The sequence below is a fragment of the Perognathus longimembris genome, chromosome 23, assembly GCF_023159225.1.
Source record: "Perognathus longimembris pacificus isolate PPM17 chromosome 23, ASM2315922v1, whole genome shotgun sequence".
NCBI lineage: Eukaryota > Metazoa > Chordata > Mammalia > Rodentia > Heteromyidae > Perognathus > Perognathus longimembris.
Window position 1 is genome coordinate 30,284,121 of NC_063183.1, and position 16,648 is coordinate 30,300,768.

The 16,648-nt window shown below is 42.4% G+C and overlaps 1 protein-coding gene across 1 annotated transcript; it reads right to left on the reverse strand.

The window, feature by feature from the left end:
- Positions 1–1,824: 1,824 nt before the first annotated feature.
- Positions 1,825–12,746, reverse strand: Trim69 (tripartite motif containing 69). Its single transcript, XM_048332858.1, has 5 exons — positions 12,635–12,746; positions 11,212–11,307; positions 5,948–5,970; positions 5,741–5,865; positions 1,825–2,509 (listed from the first exon to the last, which is right to left on the reverse strand). The coding sequence occupies exons 1-5, from the start codon at positions 12,719–12,721 to the stop codon at positions 1,968–1,970; spliced, it is 873 nt and encodes a 290-aa protein (XP_048188815.1). The 5' UTR covers positions 12,722–12,746; the 3' UTR covers positions 1,825–1,967.
- Positions 12,747–16,648: the final 3,902 nt, after the last annotated feature.

Genomic DNA, 16,648 nt, shown 5'->3' on the forward strand with positions numbered 1-16,648 from the left:
TGGATTTTCTCGCTCCCCAGAATACAACAGGTGCTCTCCCTTAGCTTTGTCAACCGAGGCTGGCGCTCTACCACTTGAGCCACAGCATCACTTCAAGCCTTTTCTGTTCATGTGATACTGAGGAATGGAACCCAGGGCTTCATGCATGTGAGGCAAGCACTCTACCACTAAGCCACATTCCCAGCCAGACTTGAGTTATTTAAAACATTTTTTTAAAATCCTAGATACATATGCTCTTTTGTCTTCTTGCTATTGGTTCTTGGTGTGTGTGTTTGTGTGTGTATGTGTATTTTTTTTGCCAGTCCTGGGGCTTGAACTCAGGGCCTGAGCACTGTCCATGGCTTCTTTTTGCTCAAGGCTAGTACTCTGCCACTTGAGCCACAGCGCCATCTCTATATATGTGGTGCTGAGGAATCGAACCCAGGGCTTCATGTGTGAAAGGCAAGCACTCTACCTCTAGGCCATAGTCCCAGCCCCTTGACTTAGATAATTTTTTTAACATATGGTTTCTATGACAGCAACCCTTTGAAATTTGTTTTCTTTATAATGGAAGTAAATGGTCAGTGCCTTGTGTTGTTTGTTTGGTTTTTGTATTAGCTTGTTGTTGTTTTTGTCTTGGTTGGTTGTGGGGCTTGAACTTGGGGCCTGGGTGCTGTCCCTGAACTCTTTTGCTCAAGGCTAGTACTCTACCCCTTTGAGCCACAGCTCCACTTCTGGTTTTCTGGTGGATAATTGGAGATAAGAATTCATGGACTTTCTCCTACCTGGGCTGGCTTTGAACCCAGCCTCCTAGGATTGATTATAGATGTGGATTACTGGCACTAGACTGTCCTGCATTTAAAATGAATGTTCTGGGCTGGGAATATGGCCTAGTGGCACAGGTGCTTGCCTCATATACATGAAGTCCTGGGTTCGATTCCCCAGCACCACAAATATAGAAAATGGCCAGAAGTGGCAATGTGGCTCAAGTGGCAAAGTGCTAGCCTTGAGGAAAAAGAAGCTAGGAACAGTGCTCAGGCCCTGAGTTCAAGCCCCAGGACTGGCAAAAAAAAAAAATGTTCTGAAACTGCTGGTGATTCTGTGGTATTGAGGTACACGTTCTATACATGGCTTATTGGGTCAAGCTGATTGGTATCTGCTTTACTTTTTTGAGGGGGAGGGTCAGTCATAGGTCTTGAACTCAGGGCCCCAGCACTGTCCCTAAACTCTTGATCGAGGCTAGTGCTCTACCACTTTGAGCCACAGTCCCACTTCCAGTTTTTGAGTGATTTGTTGGCAATAAGAGTCTCAAAGGGCTGGAGATATGGCCTAGTGGCTAGAGTGCTTGCCTCCTATACATGAAGCCCTGGGTTCAATTCCCCAGCACCACATATATAGAAAACGGCCAGAAGTGGTGCTGTGGCTCAAGTGGAGAGTGCTAGCCTTGAGCAAAGAGAAGCCAGGGACAGTGCTCAGGCCCTGAGTTCAAGGCCCAGGACTGCCCCCAAAAAAACAAGAGTCTCATGGACTTTCCTGCCCAGGCTGGCTTCAAATCACAAGTCCTCAGACCTCAGCCTCCTGAGTAGCTAGGATTACATGCTTGAGCCACTGGGTACCCAGCCTGAATAAGTTTTTAACAGGAAAGAAATTACAGTCGGGTGTGCTGATAATCCCTGTAATTCTATCAGGAGGTTGAATGTCATGAGCTTTTATGGCAAGGCGTGAACTTCTGTTTCCCAGATTTCTATCTCCCAAGTGGCTAGGATTATAGACTAGAGCCATTGTGCTTCCCCCCCCCCACCCCCCTTTTTGTCATATAGCCCAGGCTGGCCTCCAATTCAGGATCCTCCTGCTTAAGTTTGCTTAAGTTTGTGATGTTCATTTCACCATTTCAGAGTTCCCCAAAAATTGGGAATAGAATTCAGTGAGAGACTGGCAGATAGTTCAATACTTATTTAATAGCCTCTGAATTTATACAGTATGACTAATTACTGTGGCTGTACAATATGCAATGGTTCTTTATTCTCTCCACCATCATTAAGGCAGGGGCAGAAGTAAGGATACAGTTTCTCCATGAAAATGCTACTGAAGGTATAAATGTGTGCCATAGTCTTAGCATTATAGAAGGACACCAGCCCTTCCTCATAATTCAGATAGATGCCCACCTTGTTGAGCTTGTTAGTGAGCTTCAGAGCGCAAGCAGGGAAATCCAGTGCCTTTAGATCCGTGTGGTTCCTTAATCTCAAGAGCCAGAATCCTTGCTCTGGAGTTAGAGGACAGCTGCCCTTCCGGACGATGGATTCTCTGGCAACGCCTACTGTCCACTTGGTCTTCTTTGCTACTTCTACTTCCCAGTACCACTGTCCAGAGGTGAAGCCTTGGGAACCCAGCACAGCCACACTGGAGTCAAACCTCTGGGGATCATCAGCCATTGTCTGCTTAATGTCACCGTGCCACACACTGGTGTAGTTTTTGGAGAGCACCAGATTTGGGTGAGCTGTTTTAGGGTCCAGAGTTAGTGAAGAGAGACCTAGTAAGAAAAAAAAAGAGAGAGAGCTGCAAATAGTGAAAAGAAGGTAACTGTAAATGCTCATAGTAAAAGACTGTATTTGTGGGCTGGGAATGTGGCTTAGCAGTAGAGTGGCTTAGCATGCATGAAGCCCTGGGTTCGAATCCTCAGTACCACATAAGCAGAAAAGGCCAGAAGGGGAAATGATGATTACCCTAATTTAATCATGATGACTTGTACATGTACATTGAGTTAAAGTGTGCCCTATAAATATGTACAAATATCGGGCTGGGATTATGGCCTAGTGGTAAAGTGCTCGCCTTGTATACATAAATATGTACAAATATCAAGTGTCAATTAAAATTTTTAAAAATTTTCAGGTGCAGTGGCAGAATATCTGTAATCCAAGTTACTTGGGAGGCTGACAGAAGTATCATGAGCTAGAGGACAGCCTGAGCAGCATAGTAAGACACTAAAACACACACACACACACACACACACACACACTTAAGTTTTGCCAGTCCTGGGGCTTGAACTTAGGCACCATCCCTAAGTTTTTTGGTTTTGTGTTTTTTTGCCATTCCTGGGCCTTGAACTCGGCCTGAGCACTGTCCCTGGCTTCCTTTCTTGCTCAAGGCTAACACACTGCCACTAGAGCCACAGCACCACTTCTGGCCATTTTTCTATATATGTGGTGCTGAGGAATCCAGCCTAGGGCTTCATGTATACAAGGCAAGCACTCTTGCCACTAGGCCATATTCCCAGCCCCCCTAAATTTTTTTGTTCAAGGCTGACACTCTACTCCTTGAGCCACAGCTCTACTTCCAGCTTTTGATGGTTAACTGGAGATAAGAGTCTCGTGAACTTTTCTGCTTGGCTGACTTTGAGGTACACCTCTCAGAGTAGCTAGGATTACAGGTGTGAGCCACTGACACCCAGCTCAAAAAAATGTTTTTGTATACCGTGGAGATCTGAGCTCTAGGCCTCACACTTGCTAGGTGTGAGGCTGTAGCAATTGAGCCATATCACTGTCACTACAAGGAATTTTTTTTATTTTGTTGTTGTTGGTGGTGGTGGTGGTGGTCCTGAGGCTTGAACTTGGGGCCTGGGCTCTGTCCCTGAGCCTTTCTGTGCTCAAGGATAGCACTCTACCACTTGAACCATGATACCTACTTCTGGCTTTTTCTGTTTATGTGGTATTGAGGAATGGAACTCAGGGCTTCATGCATGCTAGGCAAGCACTCTACCCTGAAGCCACATTATTAAAAATTTGGGTAGGGCATAGGGTCTGAAGCCCATAATCTTACCTACTTGGGAGATGACCAAGGAATCCAGGTTTGAGGCTAGTCTCAGGCAAAAATAATAGTTAATAGGAAAACTCCGTCTCAGTCAATGACTGGATGAGTGGCACAACACCAATCATCCCAGTATCTTGGGAAAGCACAGATAGGAGGATCACAGGCCAGGCCAACTGGTGCATAAAGCAAGAGCATATCTCAAGAATGACTAAGACAAAAGAGTATCATATTTGCTATCCAAAGTAGTCAGAAGGGACAAATTTCCCATGCAACAGAATTCCAAGTAATTTATGCAGATACTTGAGGGTAAAATATACTATCTACTCCTTGAAACTGAGCTGTATTTAGTAGTTGCCTTCCATAGTAAGGAAGGAAAAGAGATGATAGCTTTACAATGGAGAAGTCTAGCAAATGCTATCAGCCAAGTAATTACAGCCAACATCAACAGCCATAAATCATGTTAATAGTGTACACACTTGCCATGAAGTGATGAAAACAATACTTTAACCCTATAGTTTTTTGTTTGTTTGTGTTTTTGCTGGCCTGGGGATTGAACTCAGGACTTGGGCACTGTCCCTGAGCTTCTTTTGCTCAAGGCTAGTGCTCTACCACCTGAACTATAGCACCACTTCTGGCCTTTTCTGTGAATGTGGAACTGAGGAATCAAACCCAGGGCTTAATGCATGCTAGGCAAGCACTCTGCCACTAAGCCACCTTCCCAGCTCAACTCTGTAGTCTTTTTTTTTTTTTTTTACTGTACCAATCATTTTTTTTATTTCCAAAATGTCAGATAATTGAACAATACAATATTTAGCATTTTCAGATTGTCTTCTTTGAGTAAAATGTGTTGAAGTTTATTATATGACTTTTCTTTTTTTAATCTTTTTTCTTACTTATTGTCAAAGTGATGTACTCAGAAGTTAGTTTCATATGTTAGGCATTGGATACATATCTTGTATTGTTTGTTACCTCCTCCCTCATTCCCCCTCCCCCCCAACTCTGTAGTCTTTTTAACTTAAATCTTATCATGAGATGAACAGCAAACAAGTGCAATAGTACAGTATCCTATAAAATATATGAATAGTACTCCTCAAAACTGTCAAAATCTTCAGAAACCAAGAATTCTAATCACTGCCAAGAGAAACCTGACATGACAGTAAAGAGCGATGTATCTTAGATGGGATCCTGATATTTAGAGTGCTACAGATAAAAAATAAGGTAATCTGGGTTTGGAATATGGCCTAGTGGTAGAGTGCTTGCCTCACATACATGAAGCCCTGGGTTTGATTCCTCAGTACCACATATAGAAAAAGCCAGAAGTAGTTCTGTAGCTCAAGTGGTAGAGTGCTAGCCTTGAGCAAAAAGAAGCCAGGGATAGTGCTTAGGCTGAGTTCAAGCCCCAGGACTGGCAAAAAAAAAAAAAAAAATGAAATGAAAACTAAGGTAATCTAAAGAAACTGTGAGTGTTAGTTAACAATGTATGTGCTTTGGTTTTTTTTTCAGTTGTGAAAAAATTATTAAGAAGCGGAGCTCACTGGGCACTAGTGACTCACCTGTAATCATCCTAGCTACTTAGGAGGCTGAGATCACAGTTCAAAGCCAGCCCAGGCAGGAAAGTCCATGAGGCTCTTACCTCCAATTAACCACCAGAAAACCAGAAGTGGTGCTGTGGTTCAAGGGGTATAGTGCTAGCCTTGAGCTGAAGAGCTCAGGGGACAGTGTCCAGACCCAGAGTTCAAGCCCCATGACTGACCAAAAAAAAAAAAAAAGTAATTGTGTGGTTTGGGGGATGGGGGAGGATTGGAGGCACGGCTCAGTTGGTAGTACACTAGTCAGTGGTGCAAGCGTCAGGTACCTGTTCTCAGACCAGAAAAGAAAAGAACTATTTAGGGTCAAGAAGAGGTCCTACAAATGAAGAGTAGAGCAGGAGCCAATAGTCCCTACACCCTGGTACCTGGAGAGAGAGTGGACTGCATTTCCCTCCATGTCATGTACTGAATGGGACCTTTGAACTGGCCTGGGTTCAGCCTTCTTGAGACAAGCTGCCTGGGTGCCAGTGCCATCATTCCTTGCTCCAAGCTGCGGGGAACATAATAATTTATTCTTAGATACCCTCCAGGCTGAAGGAAGGGTATAAAGAATGCAGTAAGAAAGCCCTTACCTATCTAAAAGACTTTTGATGTCCTAAAAGAAGAAAGGAGAAATATAGAAGTTAGATGCCAGTTTATGAACTCTAGAAACGTCTGTGATGATTCCGACTACCACAGAATTTAATAACCTTTTCACAAACCTCCATATACCATTTCTTTTTTTTTTTTTTTTTTTTTTTTTTTTTGGCCAGTCCTGGGCCTTGGACTCAGGGCCTGAGCACTGTCCCTGGCTTCTTCCCGCTCAAGGCTAGCACTCTGCCACTTGAGCCACAGCGCCGCTTCTGGCCGTTTTCTGTATATGTGGTGCTGGGGAATCGAACCTAGGGCCTCATGTATCCGAGGCAGGCACTCTTGCCACTAGGCTATATCCCCAGCCCCACCATATACCATTTCTAATCTAACTCAGGACAAACTGGCTTTACCTTGTTGTGATTTTCTTTTTAGGATTTCTTTTTATTGGAATCAAGAAAAGCCATTAAGACAATAATTTAGGGTAAGCTATTTTATGTTTCCAAATTCTCTTAGAAAAAAAACCACAGTAGATATTCCAGACCCAAGGCTACTTTTTTTTTAAATTAGACTGAGGTGATAACCAATATCACTTTAGGTGGAGCTTCAGATAGCAAAGTTGGCAAATAGCTTTTCAGATAGGTCAGTTTAGGATTACCTTGAGCTGAAAATGCAACCCAGGCTTTTTTTTTTTTTTTTTTTTTTTTTTTTTTGCCAGTCCTGGGGCTTGAATTCAGGGCCTGGGCACTCTCCCTGGGTTTCTTTTGCTCAAGGCTAGCACTCTACCACTTGAGTCACAGCGCCACTTCTGGCTTTTTCTATATTTGTGGTACTGAGGAATCAAACCCAGGGCTTCATGCATGCTAGGCAAACACTCTACCACTAAGCCAGATTCCTGGCCACATTCTTTTTTTTTTTTTCAATTAAGCTTTAATGTACTTTGTAAAAAATATGAAAATATTAATATGTAGTATTACTACTGGGATTTTATTGTCTTATTTTTAGGAGGTTAAAAGTTTTTCCTCAGCATAAAGCAAGAGTAGTCTTCTTTTCTTTCCAGACAATCAAAAACACTAAAGCAGTTCTAGTTTTTGTTTTGCTTTGCTTTGGATTCCCCTAGTGGTGAAAAGCCACCACTACGTCTTTCTCAACCCTATCCCCCCATCTATGTAAACCCAGACTCACTTTGAGGAAGTCGAAGGGGTTCTGCTGTTCCTTCCTCGTCTGAATGCTCGCCAACATGTCCTTGGCGAGGAGACATTGATCCTGAAGCTGCTTCAGATTCTGCTCCATCTCCTCACTCATGTCTTTCCACGCTTCCCGGAGGTCATTCAGAATATCCTTTTCTTTGCTGTGCAGGAACTGATGGAGCTTTAGAAACTCCAGGGAAATGTGTTGCTGCAGATTTATCTTGTTTTCCTGGAAACCTCCATGATCATCACCATGGTTACTGAGACTGGCATTATGGGATGGAGACCCATACCACCAGCACTAACACACCTTGAGAAATACCATGCAAATGGCTACTTTCTCTTCCTTTGGGTAGACTTAACTCCTTTTTCCCCAGCTAGTTTAGTGGTTCAGAATGAAATAATCATTAAGTAGTATCTGTGTTCTTGTTGCAATACTGGAGTGGTAACCAGTGCCCTACTAGATAACATTGAGGAGTTAATCAAATGTTTTATACTTTTCTAGATTGGCAAACCAGTATATACCAAATGGTGCTATTAGACTAGGGTCAGAAGGAGCCTGGAAGAATTGTCCTTATGTGGAATCCAGAACTGGAGGATATCACTCCACTGCCAGGACAATATAAAACAAACAAAATAGGAGCAATGTTGAAAACATTAAAAAAAAATTCTACTACACTGTGGTTCTTTTCTCATAGGTGGACTATTTGACAACTGACTTCTCAGTTCCTCATTTTCTCCCTTTCTAATAACTTATACAGCTTTCACCATTCATTCTCCCTTACATATGGGATTTTTCTCATCCCTAGAAGTTGCACCGTCTACAAAATAACTTTTTACACTCTAGGTTTACTCTCAAAGTACCCCTATTATAGCTTTTATTGGATCTAATTGAAATTTTGTGTTAATTGACCCTTCCATATCTATTCAGAAATTTCTAGCATCAATATCCCACATCCATGGATTTATGGTCCATCGTTAATTGCTTTTTTTTTTTTTTGGCCAGTCCTGGGCCCTGGACTCAGGGCCAGAGCACCGTCTTCTTCCCGCTCAAGGCTAGCACTCTGCCACCTGAGCCACAGCGCCCCTTCTGGCCGTTTTCCATATATGTGGCACTGGGGAATCAACCTGAGAGCTTCATGTGTAGGAGGCAAGCACTCTTGCCACTAGGCCATATTCCCAGCCCCCGTTCATTGCTTTTTAAAGAGAGTCTTCACTCCCTCTGTCTTATAGCTGTCCTGTTAACCGTCTCCCTTTCTCCCTCTCTTATCAGTATCTCTCAGTCTTCTCATTTAAAATTATTTGTTTTTATTTATTTCCTTGTAGTAGTTGAATTGAGCCTAGTTCACTGCTCTTGCTAGGGAAGCCCTTTGCCATTTGAACTATGCACATACCCTCTGCCTCTCATTCTTGTTTATTGGCTCTAGTTTGTCTCAACATACTCTAAATATTAGAATTATATAGTATCCTGTCTTAGGCTCTTTCTCCTTTAAATTCTATACTGTCTTCCCAGGTCATATTCCTTCATTCCATTGCTCTAAATAAATAAATCAATCTCATGTGATACTGGTGTCTTATCTCCAGCCTAGACCAACTTCTGGTTTACAGACTGCTTTATCTTACTGCCTATTTGATATCACCAGGCATTCCTCATATCTAATCAGTCACCACATCCAGTTAATTTTATCTCCAAATCTTATACTCAAGCTGTTTGTTTCTGTGCATAATCACTGGCTCAGTAGTCCAACATACTGCCTTCATTTTCTGAAACCATCACACAGTCTTCTAACCGCAGTTTGCCATTGCCTCTCTCCATAAAGCCACCAGAGATATTTTCAAAGCCAGATGAAACCATGCCCTATTCAAATCCCTTTACTTATTTCTCACTAGTCGCAGGATAAATTTCACCATGCTTAATTGTATCTACTTAAGGGCTGATGTGACTGGGACACTATCTTCCTGTATAGTATCATCTTGCTTAGCATGCTCCCACTTTCTTGACATTTTTCCTGATTAACACCCACTAACTTGCTGTCTCCCACCCTCAGAATCTAGCTTCATGCCTAAGTCCACTCAATATTTGTTGAATGAATGAATGAATGCTGAGTCTAATAGCTAATCTTAGAACTCTGAAAACAGGAACATTCTCTGATATTATTACTTCTGTCTACCTCTTTCCCAGCCTACACATTTCTTTTTTCAGATACCAAATGACATAGAAATCTCTCCTGCATAGAATAATCAGTGGAGAAACAGAACTTCTAATAGAGGCTTATTTGACAGATCTGTAGCCATTAATGTTCTAAACAATAGTTTTATATAGCTTAGGGTCAACTAATAAGGCCCAGATCAAATGGAGAAGTATGCAGCCTGAGAGACATTGGTCAACAGTTGCGTGGTTATAAACTCAAAGCAAAGAAAAGTATTTATCTGGGCACTAGTGGCTCATGCCTGTAATCCTAGCTACTCAGGAGGCTGAGATCTGAAGACCGAGATTCAAAGCTAGACCAATTAACCATCAAAAATGGAGAGTGGTGCTGTGGCTCAAGTGGTAGAGCACTAGCCTTGAGCTGAATTGCTCAGGGCCAGAGTTCAAGCCCCACAACTGACCAAAAAAAAAAAAAAAAAAAAGAAAGAAAGAAAAATATTTAGTGAGTTTTTCAGATAAATTCCTTATTTGTCAGAATTCTGTAATTATTATATCCATTATTACTACCTATACCTATTATATCTATTACAAAAATAGATATTATGCGCTGAGAATATGGCCTAGTGATAGAGTAACTGCCTTGCATACATGAAGCCCTGGGTTTGATTCCTCAGCACCACATATAAGGAAAAAGCCAGAAGTGGCGCTGTGGCTCAAGTGGTAGAGTGCTAGCCTTGAGCAAAAAGAAGCCAGGGACCAGTGCTCAGGCCCTGAGTCTAAGCCCCAGGACTGCCCCCCCCCCAAAAAAAAGATATTACATATTATTTCATAGATAAGGTGATAGACCAGACAGATTTCAGTCTCACAATAATCATCTAGTGACTGGGCTGTCAAAAATATCAGCAAGCCAGTGTCTCACACTATTAATCCTGCCTACTTAGGAAGCTGAGACCTGGAGGATGGAAGTTTGAGTGAGGTCAGCCTAGGCAGAAAAGACAGCAAAACTCCATCTCCAATTAACCAGCGAAAAGCTGCGCTGGAAGCAGAAGTGGCTCGTGCCCGTAATCTACTCAGGAGTCTGAGGTGGAGGATCAGGCTTGCAAGCCGGCCTGGGCAGAAAAGTCCATGAGATTCTCATCTTCAATAAACCACTCAAAAACTAGAAAGTGACACTGTGTCTCAAATGCTAGAGCACTAGCCTTGAGCAAAAAGAGCTCAGGGATAGCACCCAGCTAAGAGTTTAAGCCCCATGGCTGACAGCAACAATAACAAAAAGCTGTACTGGAAGTGCATCTCAAGTGATAGTGTGAGCCATGAGGAAGCTCAATAAGTGTGAGGATCTGAGTTCAAGTCCAATACTAGAAAGAGGGAGGGAGAGAGAGAGAGAGAGAGAGAGAGAGAGAGAGAGAAGAAGAAGAAGAAGAAGAAGAAGAAGAAGAAGAAGAAGAAGAAAGAAGAAAGAAGAAGAAGAAGAAGAGAAAAGGGATCAATAAAATAAGGGGAAAGCCAGTCTTTTCTGCTTATCAACTGTTGGCATCTTTTTTTTTTTTTTTGTTAGTGGTGGTAGGGCTTGAACTCTGGACCTGGGCACTGTCCCTGAGCTCTTCAGCTCAAGGCTAGTACTCTACCACTTGAGCCACAGCACACCATTTCCGGTTTTCTGGTGATTAATTGGAGATAAGAGTCTCATGGACTTTCCTGCCCGGGCTTTGAACCACAATCCTCAGATCTCAGGCTCCTGAGTAGCTAGGATTATAGGCATGAACCACTGGTGTCCGGCTGGAAACTTACTGTACATATTAATTTTGGTTTTCTAATTCTATAGTCCAGGTGCTGTGTGTGTGTGTACCTTTGCCCCCATGTAGCTGCAGTCAAAATGAGGGTGAATTCCACTTCTATCTCATAGCCCCTCTGGTCTGCTTCTCACCTTGGAATCAGCAATAGCATCCTTCTGCATGTTATTCAAAGACTGAAGTTCTTTCAGGGTTGCCTCCAGTTGATCCTGATAGACGATAAGCTCCTCCTGGGAATATTAAGTAGAATTAACCCACACAAACTTAGGAGAGGAGAGACTGCAAAGGGCATCTCCAACAGCTCCATTGTGCCAGAAAAGTAACCTCTTTTACCAAAAATCTTTCCCCCATACTCGGGCTTTCTTCAGAACATATACATCTTTAGCCTTTTGTTAAAAATCATTTACCTTTTCATGTGTCGTAGTTCCTGTCTATTTCAAAAATTCTGAAGCTGGACACCAGTGATCCACCCCTGTAATCCTAGCTACTCAAGAGGCTGAGATCTGAGGAGCACAGTTAGAAACCAGCCCAAGTGGAAAAAATCTGACAGACTCTATTTCCAGTTAACCAGCAATTTTAAAAAAGTTGGACTTTAAGTGTAACCCAAGTGATAAGATATGAGCCATGAACAAAAAAGCTGAGCAAGAGCTTGAGACTTTTAGTTCAAGCCCTAGTATCAACACACACAAAAAAAACAAAAATAAGGAAGGAAGGAAAAGAATTATGAATAGGAATGTAACCCAGTGGCTCAATCTTCAGCAGCACAATAGATAGATCCAATTAATGTACATTTATGTACACATATACATATTCATACATACATACATATGTATGCATAGAACATAATTTTATGAGATGAGGAGAAGGGAAAGGGGAAAAGAAGAGTTAAGGATGAATAATGTGAAAACAGTGCAACAATGTGTGACAGTAGCAGAAGGAACCTCACTAAAGGCTGTTGATTTAATTGGGGATTGGGTAGGCAGGGGAATTTAAAATGTGACAGAAATCTAACTCTCTATAGTAGACTATCATATTGATTCTAGTGTTACATTCATTATAAGACTGATCAGAATTGGAAACTTTTATAAACAAGAGCAGTTTCCTTTATGTCCATATTCTACACCTTGTATAAGTGAGGGCACCAGCCAAAACTCCTCCCTCATTCCTTTGCTATAAGAAGCACCTATAGAAAAAGAACTGTACAAGAACTGTAGAGAGGAGCAGGGTTGAAGGAGAGAAGAAGCCCTACAAAAGATGTTTCCTTTATTGTTGTTGTTATGTTTAATGTTCTAGGTGAATTTCCTTTGGCGTACCCTATGTGGTTACTGTATATGATTTTGGTACACTAGATATTGTATATATACATACCTGAACTAGGGAAGGGAAAGAAAAATGAGGGTATAACAGATATGACAAGCAGTGTACTCACTACATTATTATGTAACTGTACCCCTTTTGCACAACACCTTGTCAATAAAATTTAATTAAAACAAACGAACAAAAAAAGATGTTTCCTAATTTTCCTAAGGTATTGCCCCAAACCCAGGGCTTACACACCGAAATGGTACGGACAGCATCAGCGATTTGCAGGAAGTCCTTCGATTGTCCTGTAGATAACCGTACATCCTTGCATTGAAAGCACATCAATGTTCCTTCTTGCTTACTGAACAGTTTGAGATTCTCTCCATGCTCGGGACACCGTGGTTGGCCCTTTAGCAACTGCAATTTCTTGATCTTCTCTACCAGCTTCTCCAGCACAAGATTGAAAGTACAGTTGTTGTACTGACATACCATTTTACATTCAGGGCAGAATGTTTCTCTAGTTCGCGACTTCCAGAAGTTTTGGATGCAGGTCTGACAGAAGTTGTGGCCACAGTTTAGCATCACTGGATCCCGGTACCATTCTTTACACAGTGGGCATTGGAGCTCTGTAGTGATATCTTGTATCATCACCTTAGAGGGTATATGGAAGCTTGAATCAGTCCCCTCGACATAGTTTCCATTGAGGTGGGAGGAAGACCTGGAGGATACCTTTGGAAAAGAATATCTTAAATGAGTTTAAGAGCTGAGAATTGATGGAAATAGTACAGACACCATAATCTCGTTTATAAAAACAATGCAATTACTCTGTGTGTGTGTGTGTGTGTGTGTGTGTGTGTGTGTGTGTGTGTGTGTGTTGTGCCAGCTCTACGTCTAGTTGTTGGGTTTTTTTAGTGGGTAATTGGAGATAAAAGTTTCATGGACATTGCCCAGGCTAGCTTTAAACCTTGATCCTCAGCTCTCAACCTCTCAGCCTAAGAAGCTAGGATTATAAGCAAGAGCCACCAGCACTGGCTAGTGTTTTCTAAAGTATGGTTTATGTCCCCATTTAAGCTTTAATAAAGAACCACATCAAGGGAAGAAAGAGTAGGCAACCAAATGATTTATTGGTTGAAAGTTTTATTCCCAGCTTCTCTTTTGCTACTTATTACCCTTATTTTTTTGTTGTTGTTTCTGGAGCTTGAATTCAGGGCCTGTAACTGTTCCTGAGCTTTTGAGCCACAGCTCCACTTCTGGCTTCTTGTTGATGAAAAGGAGATAAGAGTCTCACAGACTTTCTTGCCCAGTCTTTTTTCAATTGAGAACTGCAATCCTCAGATCTTAGCCTCCTGAGTAACTAGAATTATAGGCATGAGTCACCAGTGCTAAGGGACAGACCTGGCCTTTAGTTCAAGACCCAGGGAATGAAGGAAGGAAGGAGGGAAGGAAGGGAAGGAAAGAGAGGGGAGGGAGAGAGGGAGTGGGGAGAGAGATAATAACAGAAAAAACAGCAGTGTATTTTTTCCTCTAGAAATGTTAGAGCCCTATTTGTTTAAAACTAGGAGCAAGGAAGGATAGGAACAAATCTAAAAGGTCCTATGATATGGAAATTGAATATGATCTTAATAACTAATGTATATATAATGAAATTAAAGTTCATAAGAACTAGAAACTGAAGCTCAAGCAGTATTCATAGGTGAGCAAGAAGGCCAAGTGAGAGCAGAAGGCCTTGAGTTGAAGCCTCAATTTCAGCAAAACAATTACTTTTCTGGGTTAAAATCAGCTAAAACAGTAACAAGATTTATACTACTTAGCGTAGAAATGTTGGCAGAGCAACTGACCTCCATGAAGCTTGATCATCCAGCCACCAGGAGGCAGCAGCAGGGTACTTGGATCCACTCAGCGGGCCTAGGCTTCAGCAGACCTGAAGTCCTAGACCAGCTAGTTTTCTAGGAATGGGCTCAGAGCCAGGGAGAGGTGGAGGCAAAGCTCAGAAACTAGAGAGAAGGAGCAAGGCTAGAAGGAGGTCTGGCAGATTCCATGACAGTTTGACAGTTGGTTTGGTCATCGTTCAGATAGGTCATCATTTACATAAGAGAAAGAGAATGCCTGACTGGAATGGCTTACCAACCCATCCTCTCTGCCCGCTTCACCTCTCTCTCACTAAGCCATCTTCTCTATCTCTCCTCGCTTTCTTTCTTCCTATCCTGGGGCTTAAACTCGGCCTACCCTCTGTCCCTGAGCTTTTGTGCTCAAGGCTAACACTCTACCACTGGAGCCACAGCTCCACTTCTGTTTTTTTTTTTTTTTTTCTGTTTAATTGGAGATAAAAGTCTCACTTTGGGCAAAAGTTGAAATCCTTACAGAAGGAAAAACTGTCCCTGTGTAACAGTGACCTGGTGCTTGATGAAATCAATGCAGAATTGCAGCAGACATGGTCCAAACTGAGGAAGATGAAGTGGAATAAAAGTGATTTGTAGCCACAACCATTTTAGGAGTTGGATCTTAAAAGAATCCCACTATTCATACCTTAACCTTATCTATTACATCAGAGGCCTGATTTGTACAACCTATGACAACTCCTAAGGCAACACCATAAGAGCAACATTCCTCTTTAGGTAGACACATGTATTTCCAGGACCAGAGGTTAATAACAGCCCTTCTATTTTGTAAAACAATGTCTGCCAATCTATTTGTTGAGTCAGTGCTATCATTGCACAATGAAGAAAGGAAGAATTCTGCTCAGACTCCTCTACAGAGGTCATAAGAAATAAACTTTCTATTGTTTTGTTGGAAAACGAGACTGCTGAAAAACTTGGATGAAGCAAATGGCATTGATAATTGGCCATACTGACAAAAGAGCTAGGACTTCCACGATAGCATTCAGGGCACGGGAAACACAGGGGCTATGTTGAGAAGGGCTTGGAGACATATCATGGTTAGTGTCTACAGAGAATAGGCCCCCCCCTTTTTTTTTTGTCAGTCATGGGGTCTGAACTCTGGGCCTGAGCGCTGTCCCTGAGCTGTTCAGCTCAAGGCTAGTGCTGTACCACTTGAGCCAAAGTACCATTTCCATTTTTCTGGTGGTTCATTGGAGATAAGTCTCACAGATTTTCCTGCCCCAGCTGCCTTTGAATTACGATCCTCAGATCTCAGCCTCCTGAGTAGCTAGAATCACAGGTGTGAGCCACTGGCGCCCAGCCCTCTTGGGGTTTTTCTTTGTTTTAGTACAAAGAAGAATCCTACCCAGAGGGAAATAAGTAACTCCAACTCCTCTATGCACCAGTTTAGTACTAAAAGGACACACTAAGGACAACTAGAATCTAAAACCAGAGATGCTTTAGGATACCCAAGCCTAACATCACATCCACTGATCTCCAGATCAATGGTCATTAGAAGAGGAATGGCCTGTCCTCCAGCATTTCATAAAATCTGAGTTGAATCTTAGGTCTGGGAGTATTTATTATCCTGAATAGGGCAATAGGCAAGAGAATGAGCCAATTTTCTGAGGTCTTTTGGCATAATGTAAACAAAGTTCTCTTTAAAGTTTGGTCCTCTCTTTCTACCTATCCTGAGGCTTGGGGCCTCTAGGTGGAATGTAGGTGGCAGTTAATTCCCTAAGCCCTGGCCATATCCTGTGTGACTTAGGAAATGATACTTGGCCATTGTCACTTTGAGTGCTTTGAGGCAATCCAAAACTGGAGATCTTCTTTTAGGGAGGACTTTTTCTACCTCTATGATTTTCTCCTAGCTAATTACTATCTAGTACATAATTTGCTTTCCTCCATAACCGAGATGATAATTCCACAACCTTGCACATACAAGCCATAGAAATGTGGCAAGCTGGGAGAGTCTGGAGTCTTAGGCCTGAGGCCCGAGGGGGAGTCCGAGGCCTAAGGCCTGGGGGAGGGGGGGTGCTTGAGGCTTAAAGCTTGAGGAGAGGTGAGGCCTACAGGAAGGAAGCTTGCTCCTCTGGAGGTTTGGAGATTCGGAGGCCGGGAGGCTGAGGTGGTTAGAAATTAAGGTGGAGGTTCAGAGTTCAGGTCAAGACAGGTCTTAGGTCTGAGTTCTGGGTCACTAGCCCAGGACAAGGTAGTCACAGGCTAGCATTTGGAGGTGGGGGGGGTGGCTCTGGTTCTGGGTTTTAGATTGTAAATAAAACCCCTTCCCACCTTAAGTTGTGCCTCAATGGATTATTCTCACTCTCAGAATACAACATAAGGAAGCAGGGGGCCACAGGTGAGGAGAAAGAATAGAATAAGAATTAATCCA